Source organism: Entamoeba invadens, assembly GCF_000330505.1.
Source record: "Entamoeba invadens IP1 unplaced genomic scaffold scaff_1105074724939, whole genome shotgun sequence".
Lineage (NCBI taxonomy): Eukaryota > Evosea > Mastigamoebida > Endamoebidae > Entamoeba > Entamoeba invadens.
In genome coordinates this window covers 274,805-287,338 of record NW_004440180.1, presented here as the reverse complement: position 1 = coordinate 287,338, position 12,534 = coordinate 274,805, and the positions used below count along the sequence as shown (strand labels likewise).

The following is a 12,534-nucleotide window of genomic DNA, read 5'->3' as shown; positions in this document are numbered from 1 at the left end:
CTAAGATCAAAAAGGTATATTTTGAAACACATGATTTTATTGAAAAATGCTATTTATGGATTTTTTGAAAGATGATTCTTTCAGTTGATTTTTACAAAAAAATAATCTATTTCTATTTTTTGATTTACCACTTGACCAACCTTGGTTTAAATGAAAACATTTGACAGACATTTAAATTATCGAAAAAGTCGATTTTTTTTATCAAAATCACAAAACAAATTAATCGAACAATTTTTAATTTTTTTTACAAAAATAATTTATTATAAATCAATTCATGAAATTTCAAACAATAAAAATTGATAGCAAATAACGTATTAATAACGTATACTCTATGCGATGACAATTTATGTATTTGCGCAAATTCAAAAAGAGAGGTTTTGGATATCGATGAAACAACGATTGATAAATAAACAAATTTTAAAATAAAATCATTTTTGTTTTAAACGGTTTTATTTATATTTCAAAACATATATACACAAGAAATATATGTTTATATTATTTTTTATACAATATCAATTCTCAATAAAAATGGGTTCAATTTATTAATTAATTATATATATTAATTGGCGTTTTTGTTGTGTTTTGACGATTTTTGATATAATCAATTAACAAAACTCACTTTATAAAAATTCTTTGATAATTTTATTTATAGAATTTTAAATCAATAATGGCAGTGCTATAAATATCTCTGAGGATGGTAAGTCGTGTAACAAACAGACATTATTAACACAGACTTAAACATCTAAGAATTGAAATGACGTGTTCCCATATTCAAAAATAGTAACTTACTCAATACACATTTCAGACAGATGTAAAAGTGTAAACTTTCTATTTCTGTCATCCTCAGAAAATAATTGCCATCCTCAGAACTGTAAATTTGTTTAAAACACAAGTTAAAATCAAAATGAAACAATCATATTAAAATATACACAATATGATTAACTTTGTTATTACAATAAATTTGAATAATTGCATAAATTACAAAGTTATTAATAAATTTGTTATTTTAAAAATACATTTTTAGAAAATCAGTGTTTTCGACTTTTTCAATTTTTCATTTTGATAAAAAAACAATTATCAATTTAAATGTAAATTCAATCGTTTTGTTATTAAAAAGGATTCGTAAATAATATCAATAAGTTTATAATTATAATGTGAACAAATACAATTCACACTTTATTATTTCCCGTCTCAAGTAAGCGAGATATAATTATTGTTTTTGTTTACTGATTATTGTGGCGATTTTTTGATTGTATTTAATCTTTTGGCATTTATGACAAATTATTACCATTATTTAAAATTCGAACTTTGACTCGAAATATTAAGTGTAAATTATAACTTGAGTTATGAAAGTGGGCCTTATGGGGAACTGAACCTTATGGATTTGTTTTTTGTATCCTCAGAAAAATATTTTTTAATAAGGATAGCTTTAATCCTGAGGATACACCTTATCCTCAAGAAACCCTTAAATATTTTAGCTATTGTTTTGCCCTTTTAATTAATCAAATTGTTTCGGTTTAAATTAAATTATAAATGTATTTTATAACTTTGAAAAAAATGTAATAACAGTCATGAGACAATATATCATGTTAAATGATCAGCATAGTTGACTTTTTATTTCAATTGGATAGACATCATACATTCACAATGAAAATCATTATTATTTGCTCATTAGCTTCTATATTATCTTAACAAATACATACCACAGTTTAAATAAAATTAATATTTAGAGTTTGAGAAGTTTTTTCAGTTTTTCATCAGCATCTTTCATTATTTTATTTTTCATGTTATTTTCTCTGATGAAAGCAACATCAAACGATGACAATAAGATGTCGTGTAATTCTTGGCTTGTTAAGTCATACAAATCGCAGAATGTTTTTATCTCACTTGATAGAATGCAATTTGAAACGACAGTATTATCTGTGTTAAATGTGACTTTAATGTTATGTTTCAAAAATGTTCTGAGTGGGTAAGTGCCAAGAGACTGAATAGTCTTTGTTTGTGTGTTACTGGTCACACACGCTTCAATTGCAATACAATCTCTTTCAAGCCTTTTCATTGTTTCTTCAGAGTCGATTGAATGTACTCCATGTCCAATCCTTTGAGCATGACAATCAAGTGCTTGATCTACACTTGTATATCCCGCAGATTCCCCAGCGTGAATTGTAACAGATAGTCCATGCTCATGACAATAGTCACACGCTTCTTTATGAAGAGTTGGAGGGTTTCCATCTTCTGGTCCGGCAAGGTCAAATCCAACAACGTAGTTGTTCATATATTCAACTGCAAGTTTAGCAGCTTCCATAGACTTTTCCCCAGACAATTGTCGCATCCCACAAACTATAAGTCGGACTACAATAGGGTATTTGTCTTCGGCTTGTTTGATCCCTTCAATGACAGCGTCCATCACTTGATGGTATGTCAAACCTTGAATTATACATTGAATCGGGGCAAACCTAAACTCAACATATGTTATGCCATCCTTGAACGCATCTTCACAGACTTCAAACATTGTGCGTGTGATATTAGAAGCGGATTGAAGAATAAGCCCGATTATATCAAAGGCTCGCAAATATTCACGGAGTGATTGACAATCATTTGAAACCATTATCATCGACTTCAATTGAGTAAGGTCATTTGTTGGGAGTGTTATGTGTTGTTCTGTAGCAAGTTCAAGCACAGATTCAGGTCGGATACATCCATCAAAATGACGATGAAGATCTGCCTTTGGGAGTGATTGGATGAGCTCTTTTGTGAACATGTGTTACTATGAAAAAAGATATGTCAACACCCGATTTTAAGAAGTTTATTTTATGCTTCCAATGTGTTTCGGCACATCTGGCGAAGAACAAAAATTGTGGGCAAAAATGCTTTTTAAAACAAAAACCAGTTACTCGATATTTTATTGTATAATTTACTTTGGTTTTTAGTATTAAAAGTGACAAATTAAACTTCGATTGTTTTTTTTTATTTTTGGAATTATTACAACAAACTTCATTTATTATTCATATTGTTTATTGTTTGTATTTTAAAAAATGCAGAACTTAAAAAATAATGGTTTAGAAAAAATAAGAGCTTCTTCCATCATCATTTTTATAATTTTTTAGTATATTTTTTGTTTTTTTGTTTTTTCCACAAATAATGAAAAAATATATTTACAATTGCCAAAAAAAACATTTGTAAATCGAAATTATTATAAAGTTGTCAAGATTGAAGCAGAAAGTCGAATATGGAAAAAATGTTTGTCAAAATACAACTTGTACACAAAGTTATTACAAATTCCGAAAAAAAAGAACAATTTGTTATAAAACATTATTTCTCAGGTTTTAATATGGAAAAAAATGGATGATTTTAGAAACAAGGTGTAGTTTTAACTTTACTACAATTGGTTTGATAAAAGTCTGTCCATAAACCTAACTTGTTGCCAAAAACAGGTTATAATTTATGTTATCCAGTTTTGTTTTTAAATTATTTTGATTTTATAATATCAAATATTAAAAAAATATAGTTTTAACCCTTCCAGTACCAAAAATTTCCAAAAAATGTATACTTATTTATATCTTATTCATTTTGAGTGTATTTTAGAGTAAATAAATGCAAAAAACGCTTTGAACTTTTTACAACCATGGGGAATACCAGAAAACAAAATTAACAGTAAAAAATAATTTAATTTACTACAAATTAATAGTAAATTTTAACCTAAAATCGTATTTTTGTTGAAAAAAGGTTCACTTTTTCTGTGAGGAAAACTTGACGATTTTTCCTGTTATTATTTTCAAGTTTAATATTTTTTTTTTATATCAAAAATTTGTGTATAGTATAATAAACTATACATTATAAGTCTTTTCAAAAACAGGGTTTAAAATAAGAAAACGTATCAAATAAAATTCTGATAAAAATTCTTTTATTGAAAAACAAGGGATACGTCATACTTTGAAAATTCCAAAAGTAATTATTTTAATTTAGTTTATATTGTAAATGTTTTAATGTTTTGTAACTAACGTGTAAAAAAGTTGTTTTTTTATTGAATTTTAATATATGTAACAAACAATCAAATACTATTATATTGTATGTGCAACCACACTGATGGTTAGCGTTCTCACTTTATGAACTTTTGTTGAGAATCATATGTATACGAGATATATTTACGAAATTTTTCTTCTTAACTATCGTTTTAAAAAAATCGTTTTCATTACACAAAATAAATTAAATGTATATGAATAACATTACTACCTTTTTCACATTTTAAAGAAAGAACCTTTACATACATTACTCTAAATTATTATAAAATATATTTTATAACTAATATGAATGACACAACTGTGTTAGACTTTTAATTTATATAACATCCAAAAATAAAACGTGCAAACTTTTTATATATTATAAATGATACATCAAACGTGAACTGAAAAATACAATATTAAAAATAAATCCTGTATAATTTAGAATAACTTTTAGTTTACGGATTTAAGTTTAATTTCATTTGTATGCGTGTTATAACAAGCATATTTCTGGTATTGGAAGGGTTAATAGTAAATAATAAGAACTAATGAGATAATAGATGATGAATAGAAAGAGGATAAGAAGATGAAAAAGAAGATAAAAGAGAAATGGCTTTAGACAAAAAAACAGAGTGAGTAAACAAATACTCAGACATGAATGAGTTGTTTGTTGTTGTTGAAATAAACAAGATTTTTCATCGTGTTGACGACAAAAGTGAGTGATTCTTGTGGGATGTTTCCCATCAAAAAGAGTGGGACTTGGTGCCCATTAAAAACGTAAGAAGGTTGGAGATATGATTTGTCGAGTGTTTTAAAGCCAAAAGATGTGTACCATTTTCGAAGTTTTTCGTGGGCTGCATCGCCGTCGACTTCCAACAACCAATGACCACAAAACAATTGTTTTAGTTGATCAATGACCTTTTTGCCAATGCACAGGCCACGCATGTCGGGTGAGATGACAACGTGTTCAATGAAATTGACATCTTTGATGATTCTCCACACCGCACAAACGCCTGCAATTTTCTTCTCATACACTACAGCAAAGAAGTGGTGTCGTGGCTCATTCTCAATGATGTATTTCAACTGTGCTTCTGGGCGTCGCAACTCGGGCTCAAATGCATTGTTGAGCAAATGAAGTGCTGGTGTGAACAGTGTGTCTGTTGATCGTGTTATCCGCTTAAGGCTGATCATTTTGATTTCAAAATTCACGTCTTTTTTCGCCTTAAATATAGCCTCGTTCCAATTATACTGTGATTGGAATTATGAGTTTAATTAAATCTCATTTGATTTACTATACAATTATGATTATTGTACTATTATTTTACCATATGATATGGTTGTTTCAGGTTTATTCCAACTTTAGTTTTTGCTATTTCCAAATTTGAGGTTTCGGTGTTTCTTTCTGAGTTTATTTCACCGAAATACCCCGATTGTTGCCACAAAAATTGAATAACCAGCAAACCATTTACTCTCCAACATAAATAGAAAACTATTTCCAGTTTTGCAAAATGACTTTGACAAATGCATTTCATGTCCAATGCGCACACGTGTTATTCAGTTTCATTGTCTCTGGCTTTTCACACAAAAAATCTGTAAAATCACACATCGTTTTAAAATACAACATATTGAGTTCTGAGCATCACACTTTGCCGTATTTCTGTGTGTTTTGCGTATTTTCGGCATTATGTGTTTTGTGTATGAGTTTTAGACCTCATTGTAAATGCGATAGTTCCAAAACCACAAATTCTGGAATTTGTTCTTGTTGGTGATGTTTTGTAAAATGACAAATGCTAAACTTATAAATATATTATTTATTAACTAATAGTAAATTATTTACCATACTTTCTGGTTTTCATTCTATAATTACATGGTTACTGACATGCCTATCAAACAAATGAGTTTTACAAGGAAGACAATTCTCACAATATTAGTTTCCCTATTTTAAAAATAACTTCAGTTTTCAAAACTGGTACAAAATTGAGTGTTAAACAAAAAAATATATTTCAAAAAATAAAAAAATTCACACCAGATAAATTACACATCAAAGTTTGGGTTTGACTTCTCACATAATTTTGGTATTCCACCTGTATTTATGAATACTTTAAAACTGATATCTTCATCAATATCCTTCTTCATCTTATCTTGTTGTGGTATTTTGATTGAAGCTTGAACTTTTGTTGGCATTTCAATGCTTTCATCATCCTCATCATTTTTTTCAATCTTTTGTTTGTTTATTGTTTCCGCCTTTGTGTTATCTCGTTCCACCACAATCCCACATTCTTTTTCCTTTTCATTTTTTTTTTCGAAATTAAAATTTATTGAATTTCTTGGACTTCTGTGTAAAACATCTCTTTGTACAATTTCTCGTGTTGTTAAATTTTCCGTCACGTTGTCTCGGGGAGTAACATTTCGATTGAAAAAGATGAGATTGACTTTTTTCACATTTTCAGTTCCGTTTTCAATTGCCTGGTTTTCGTCAATTTTCGTTTTGCCAGAAAGAGATTTGAGTGTAAATGTTTCACCACTTTCGTTACAGACCTTGTGTTTCCGATTTGCCCCGCCACACTGTGACACCCCCTTTTGTGCTTTTTCAAATTCCTCGTAATTTTTTAACACAGCATCATCCGGTGGTGTCTCTGTCTTTTTAAAAACGGGTTTAATAAATTCCATTGACTCTGTTGTTTTAGGAGACTCCTTATTCTGCGTTTCTGGTTTTTCTGGGATTTTGACGGGTTGTGTCAAGAGTTCATTTTGTTCGTTAATAACATTTTGAATGACATTCTCGTCGATTTGGTCAGGGAACATCAACTGGAAATTGGTGATACAGAACTGAAAGAATTTGATGCATATAGAAATTTCCTCTGTCATTGCGTTTTCGTAAATTTCCATATTATCAACGGGCAAGAAAGTGAAGAAATTGTTTGCAAGACAAACCGAAATATTTTTCTCATCCATTGCGTTGATGAAACTATTTTTTGCAATTTTAAAACATAGTTTCAGTGAACTTTTGAAAACTAATTGGTGTTCTTCTGGAAGTTTATTAATAACTATTAATAAATTTTTTAAAGCAATTTCTAAAGAAGATGAATTGTTATTCAAACTCTTCCAAACGCTCATCATCATCTCCGTCTGTTCTCTATTGAAAATTCTAACAGGTAGATTTCGCAAAAACTTTTTAAAAACTAAAGCAACAACCTCCACGTTGACATTTTCAAAATCGGTCACTGAAAGTCTCATACAAATTTCTTCAACTTGTCTGATAGAAGCTACTTGACTTTCCCGAAATATTCCTTTAATTAAAAATCCCTTTTTGTATAACACTGAAATGATTGAATCTATCGTTTTGGGTAACTCATTAACTGTTTTATGTTCTTCTTCTAAAATATCTTTAATAGTTTTCCCGACATAAGAGACAAAGTCGGGGGTGTTCTCATGTGTCTTTTTTGTCTCCAATAAATTTGTTATAAAAACGTTTTCCTGAAAAAATGACGAACCAAGTGTAAAAAACGAGGTGAACGCATTGAAAAAGTCAAGCAACAAAGATGGTGTTAAATATGAAAGATGTTCCTCAAAAAGTTTAAATTGTGAAAAGAAAATCTCTTCCTTTTGGACTGTCACCATCGTTCGCAAATCGTGAATCTTTTCTATGACTTCCTTTTGAATTTTCGGTGTTCCAGATATGTGTTGCGAAAATAACTCAAAATTATTTGTTAAATACCTCAACGCAGCAACAAATTGAGTGAGTATTTTATTCGCTGTTTATTACTATTAACTGTTAATAAAATAACCTTTGTATTAAATATTGATTTTAAATGAAAAATTATGATTTATTTAACTAATATTTTAACATTTGTCTTACAGTGAAAAAAATTCATGACAAACCAATACTTATAGCAATAAAGTTATTAAAAGATATTATAACTTTAAATAATAAAACAAACGCAAATAGGTGTTGTCAGCATTGTATATCAGCTTTTCTATTTTAATAGCGTGTTCGTTCATCTCAACTTCTATCGCCTTAAATTTTTTAGTTATACTTTCAAAAAAGTTCATCTCGTCGTTCCAAAAAGTTTCGATGTTGTCGAGTAAGGCTTTCCGTTCTTTAACACTTTCATTTAAAGATGCCTCGTTCCAAACGGGCACATTTTGTTTTTCTGAAATGAGACCACGCCTTGGTCCGACATTTCGCATCATTTTGTGTTTTAATAGATTTAACGTTTTTCATTATTATTTTTTCTAATTGAAATGGTTACATTTCGTTCAAATTGCTTTTTTTTAGTTTATGAATTATTTATGAAAAAGTTCTTTTCATTTTTTTTAACAAATAATAATAAAATTACTATAATATATTTAAATGATAAATTTATAAATTTTATTTGTGGCAAATAAATATCATAAGTTTTTTTTAACTCTACAATTTTATCAACTTATTACAAAAAATGTACTAGATTAGAGTAACATAATAATGATACCCAAACCAATAATAAGACTTGGTTGAGATTGTTTTTTACTCTCACCTGATTTGTGGCCAATTGTCTTTTTGTTTTCTCTAAGATGGTTGGGAGAAGAAAAAAAAATTTGACCATTGAGAAAGATGTTCCAAAATTTTTTTTTTGTATTTGTTTTTCTCTTAAATTGGTGTGTAAAATAATTCAATCATAATTTAATTTTAATGAATTAATGAATTATTTGTTATTATAAGTGTTATAGTTTTTAAGAAACAAAAAATAACAAAGTAATAAAAATGACATCAAATAGTTTTATATAATAAAAAACAACTCAAAGACATTTGTTTAAATTTTAAACAATCAAAATTCACTTTTTGAAAGGTCCATCGAATCCTTCGAAATCGGCGAGTAAGAAAATGGGATAGTAAATGTACTTCTCTATCATAGAACACCAATTCCAAGCCGATGTGAGTCTTCCATCTATACAACTTCCGCCATCAGAGCCACTTCCATCAAACCCATGTTGGAAGAAATGTCGCAGAATTGCGTTCTTCCAGTCTAAAGGCTTATGTTTTTCAAACATTTTTTGCATTCGAAACTCCTTCATCTCCTTGTTTAAAGTATTCATCTTATTCAACCATCGAACAGTTCGTAATATTGGTGACAATATCCATGGGACTTCGGAATATTTCTCGATATAAAAGAGAGAATTTGGAACATCTCGATCGCCCAAATGAACAACTGAAAGCCCTCTCCATCCACCTCCAACTTCTCTTTTTGTCGTTCCTAAAATTTCAGCCATTGCTCTTCCGACTCGTGGACAGCTCTGAAGTCGTTGTAATCCTTGTCCTGTATTTACTAAACTATATTTTTCACCACTCAAAAAGTCTGCGTCACAGTTCAACCACATCTCATTGATATGGCGCATAACGTTCCACCACAACGTCATGCTTTGATTAACGAATGTATATTGCTCGCTATGGTTATGTGAAAATGCAGCACCACCTCTTCCTCGTGTAATCTCCAAACTTTTGTCTTGTGCGTATCCAGAATACTTCGACAATTCGTCTAACATCCCTTGAACAATTCCACACATATCTTCACTCCCTGAAAGCCCATCTTTAATCGAATTGACCAAAAAATCAGTTGCCACATTTGGAACAGCGACTGTGACTTTCGATGAATTAGTGTTCTCGTCAAACTCCATGTGATTGTCTCCTTTCATTAACCCCAAACTTTTGCATATCAAAATCAAGTCGTTTTGCGAACAAACACTGCCAACAGTTTTTATCGGTAGATATTTCCCACTGATAACAAAGTCTGGACCGATAAAGTCTCTGTCATAAATCACAATGTCTTGAAGGATGTGCATCAACTTTTGATAGGTGGTTCGCATAGAAGCCGGGTTACTCGCTTTAAACCGGCGAGCGGCTTCAAAGGCCTCTTGGAAGAATTTTTCTTCGACATTGCGGTCATTGAGGATTTTAGTTGCGAGTTTATAATTACTTGCGAAAAGAATACCAAAAATGGTGTGCTTGAACTCGTCGAGTGCAATTTTAACTTTCTCCACTTTACTGCGTGCACTAACATCTCGTGTGTTGTAAAAAGACATGTAACTCTGGTAATCACTTTTGGCAACATCAATCTGTGAAGTGTATTCACTCACCTCTAACGCACTTTCAATGACTTCCAAATAACTTCGTTCAGTTTCTGTGAGACGGAGAGGAATGTTAGTGATATAAGCAAGTAACTCCGATGTATCTAAAGTAGTTAAATAATTTTTGAAATTCATTTTAAGTGTTTCTGTTGTTAACAAAGTCGTTGGTGAAATTTCAGTCAAATTGTCTGCTTTTTCATAGCGGTCGACTTTCTCTTTTTTCCCCGAGTTTTTACCACATTTTTCAGTGGAGTTGTTTTGTTGGCCATGCATAACCCTTTTCAATCGCTCTTCTTGTTTTCTTTCTTTCTTGTCAAGTTTCTTTTGCGTTTTCCTTTCTTGTTTTGAAAGACGAGTTTGTTCGGTTGATTCAGGGGAGCGAGGTTTCATATCATCTGACCGTTGTTGAGCAGTGGTATGCGTCTTTTGTTTCTTTGCTTTACCACCTCCCATTTGTATTAATAATACCAGAGTTCTATTCTTTAAATAACCCTTTATTGTTTTGATTTTAAACTTCCCATTATAACATCCTATTTTTATTTTGTTATTTAATTTAATTGACTAATAATATGTACTTAATTAGAAGAACCACAACAACGACTTTTGAGTTGTCTATTCCATTAAAAAACTTCAATACTAAAAACTCAAAGTTATTGAAGTTTATCATTCTATGAATTAAAACTATATAAATAATATATAGTTGTATTGTACTATAAAATATACTTATTTGTAAGGTTTGTAATATATAATACAGAAAACCATTGTTAAATAGTATAGTAACCATAAAAGAACACAATAATATTACAAGAAGGTGGGTACATTAACAGTGTCATTGATAACAAAGTCAATTTTATAAACGTAAGGCGAGTCCGCTGAAATTATTTCTTTGGTTTTCTGCTTTTTAACTGACGAGTTAATTTTTGGTTGACTAACTTGCTTGGGGCAATGCCACCGGATCTCATAATATCCCGTCTCGAGTTTCTTATTGAAAACAAGAACAAAGCTTTTTACACCGACGTCTATCTTCTTCTCAGCTACGACCTCAAATTCTTCTTTAAAATCTTGCTGTGAATTACAATCGAATGGGATGCTTTTATTTGCAGAGCTTTTTTCATGACTTTTAAATTGAAATGAATATCCCCACGAACTCCCAAATTGTTTGTTTAAAATTCTTACAACAAAAAATGCGGAATTCTCAGTATTACGAGAGTCAAATGTGATTTTCAAAGTTTGTGATGTAAAAAGGGAAGCATTAAATATGAAGTTCTTGTCGGATAGTATGTTCGAGATGCCTGTCAGAATCCCAAATTTGTTGAGGACTAATACACTGTATAACGCGCGCTTATCAACTCTAAAAAACCAACTGTAGAATCCCTTTGGAAGAGTGATACATGAAGTGATAACTTTGTTGTATGCCAAACATAGACTATTTTCTTGCGATGAATAACCAGAGACATTAAGAAGAAAAGGATTTGCAACATTACACTCCACAGTAGTCTGTCGGCGTGTTTTAAGGAGGTGCTTTGCAAATTTCTTTTGAACAGATAATTGTGAAAGAGGAAGTGATTGGTCTTTTGAAGAAGTCGGAAAGAAAGGACACACTCGGTGTGCAAGCGTATATGATGTGTTTTCGCTCAAGACGTACGACATCAATAACTCCAGATTCTGGTTTTTTTAGTACAACGTTTTAAAAAATATTAGTTATAAATATCGTTCAAGCATTGTAATTGTTCAGTCTTTTTTATTCAAACTTTTTTTTTTGTCTGAACTAATCCGGATTATTAAAAAAAATAATTAAATAGAAAAATAGAAAGTAAAAGTACTATTAATCAGTAATTTTTGAATTTACTTTAATGCTTTTTGACATGACAATGAGTATTCACTCATTGTATTTTTTTTTCACTTTGTTAAATAACCGAAGTTTATATGACTTTTCATTTTAAATGTCACTTTTATTATGACAGAAAAACATTTAGTACACATCAATGAAGTTGACTGAAATTAAAGAGTGTTAACGTGATAGGGCGTATCCACACAGAAATGGTGAATCCCTGCGGATTGGATTCTTTTGTGTGGATAGCCTCTTATTTTTTTGTCGAAAAAAACCTAAATATCCGTTTTAAACCATATGTTATGATTTTTAAAACTAATAATTGTTATTTATAATCATTTATGGGACAAAAATGATACACAAACATGAATACCCCCATAAGGAGTATTTCCAATATTTGCAATAATTTCATAGTAAAAAAACGCTATTTTCAGCCTTTTTTGAAGTGGTAAAATAAGAATAGATCAAAATGAACAAATAAAATTATTAACATAATTTACATGTATTATCCCGTTTATTTGATACATGTAACACTATTTTTTTCGTTTTTTTAATTGAAAAACATTTCAAAAGTGATTTATGTGATTATAATTTGGA

The 12,534-nt window shown here is 30.0% G+C and overlaps 5 protein-coding genes across 5 annotated transcripts; all 5 read right to left on the bottom strand.

The window, feature by feature from the left end:
- Positions 1-1,726: 1,726 nt before the first annotated feature.
- EIN_419720 (adenosine deaminase, putative) lies at positions 1,727-2,761 on the bottom strand (the record flags this gene model as incomplete). Its single annotated transcript, XM_004254746.1, has 1 exon — positions 1,727-2,761. The coding sequence occupies one exon, from the start codon at positions 2,759-2,761 to the stop codon at positions 1,727-1,729; it is 1,035 nt and encodes a 344-aa protein (XP_004254794.1).
- A 1,888-nt stretch (positions 2,762-4,649) lies between these two features.
- Positions 4,650-5,192, bottom strand: EIN_419710 (hypothetical protein; the record flags this gene model as incomplete). The annotated part of the gene is made up of 1 exon (XM_004254745.1): positions 4,650-5,192. The coding sequence occupies one exon, from the start codon at positions 5,190-5,192 to the stop codon at positions 4,650-4,652; it is 543 nt and encodes a 180-aa protein (XP_004254793.1).
- Positions 5,193-6,035: 843 nt separating this feature from the next.
- EIN_419700 (hypothetical protein) lies at positions 6,036-7,622 on the bottom strand (the record flags this gene model as incomplete). The annotated part of the gene is made up of 1 exon (XM_004254744.1): positions 6,036-7,622. One exon carries the CDS (start codon positions 7,620-7,622, stop codon positions 6,036-6,038), a length of 1,587 nt encoding a protein of 528 aa, XP_004254792.1.
- A 1,194-nt stretch (positions 7,623-8,816) lies between these two features.
- EIN_419690 (hypothetical protein) lies at positions 8,817-10,559 on the bottom strand (the record flags this gene model as incomplete). The annotated part of the gene is made up of 1 exon (XM_004254743.1): positions 8,817-10,559. One exon carries the CDS (start codon positions 10,557-10,559, stop codon positions 8,817-8,819), a length of 1,743 nt encoding a protein of 580 aa, XP_004254791.1.
- Positions 10,560-10,907: 348 nt separating this feature from the next.
- EIN_419680 (hypothetical protein) lies at positions 10,908-11,756 on the bottom strand (the record flags this gene model as incomplete). Its single annotated transcript, XM_004254742.1, has 1 exon — positions 10,908-11,756. The coding sequence occupies one exon, from the start codon at positions 11,754-11,756 to the stop codon at positions 10,908-10,910; it is 849 nt and encodes a 282-aa protein (XP_004254790.1).
- Between the last annotated feature and the right edge of the window lie 778 nt (positions 11,757-12,534).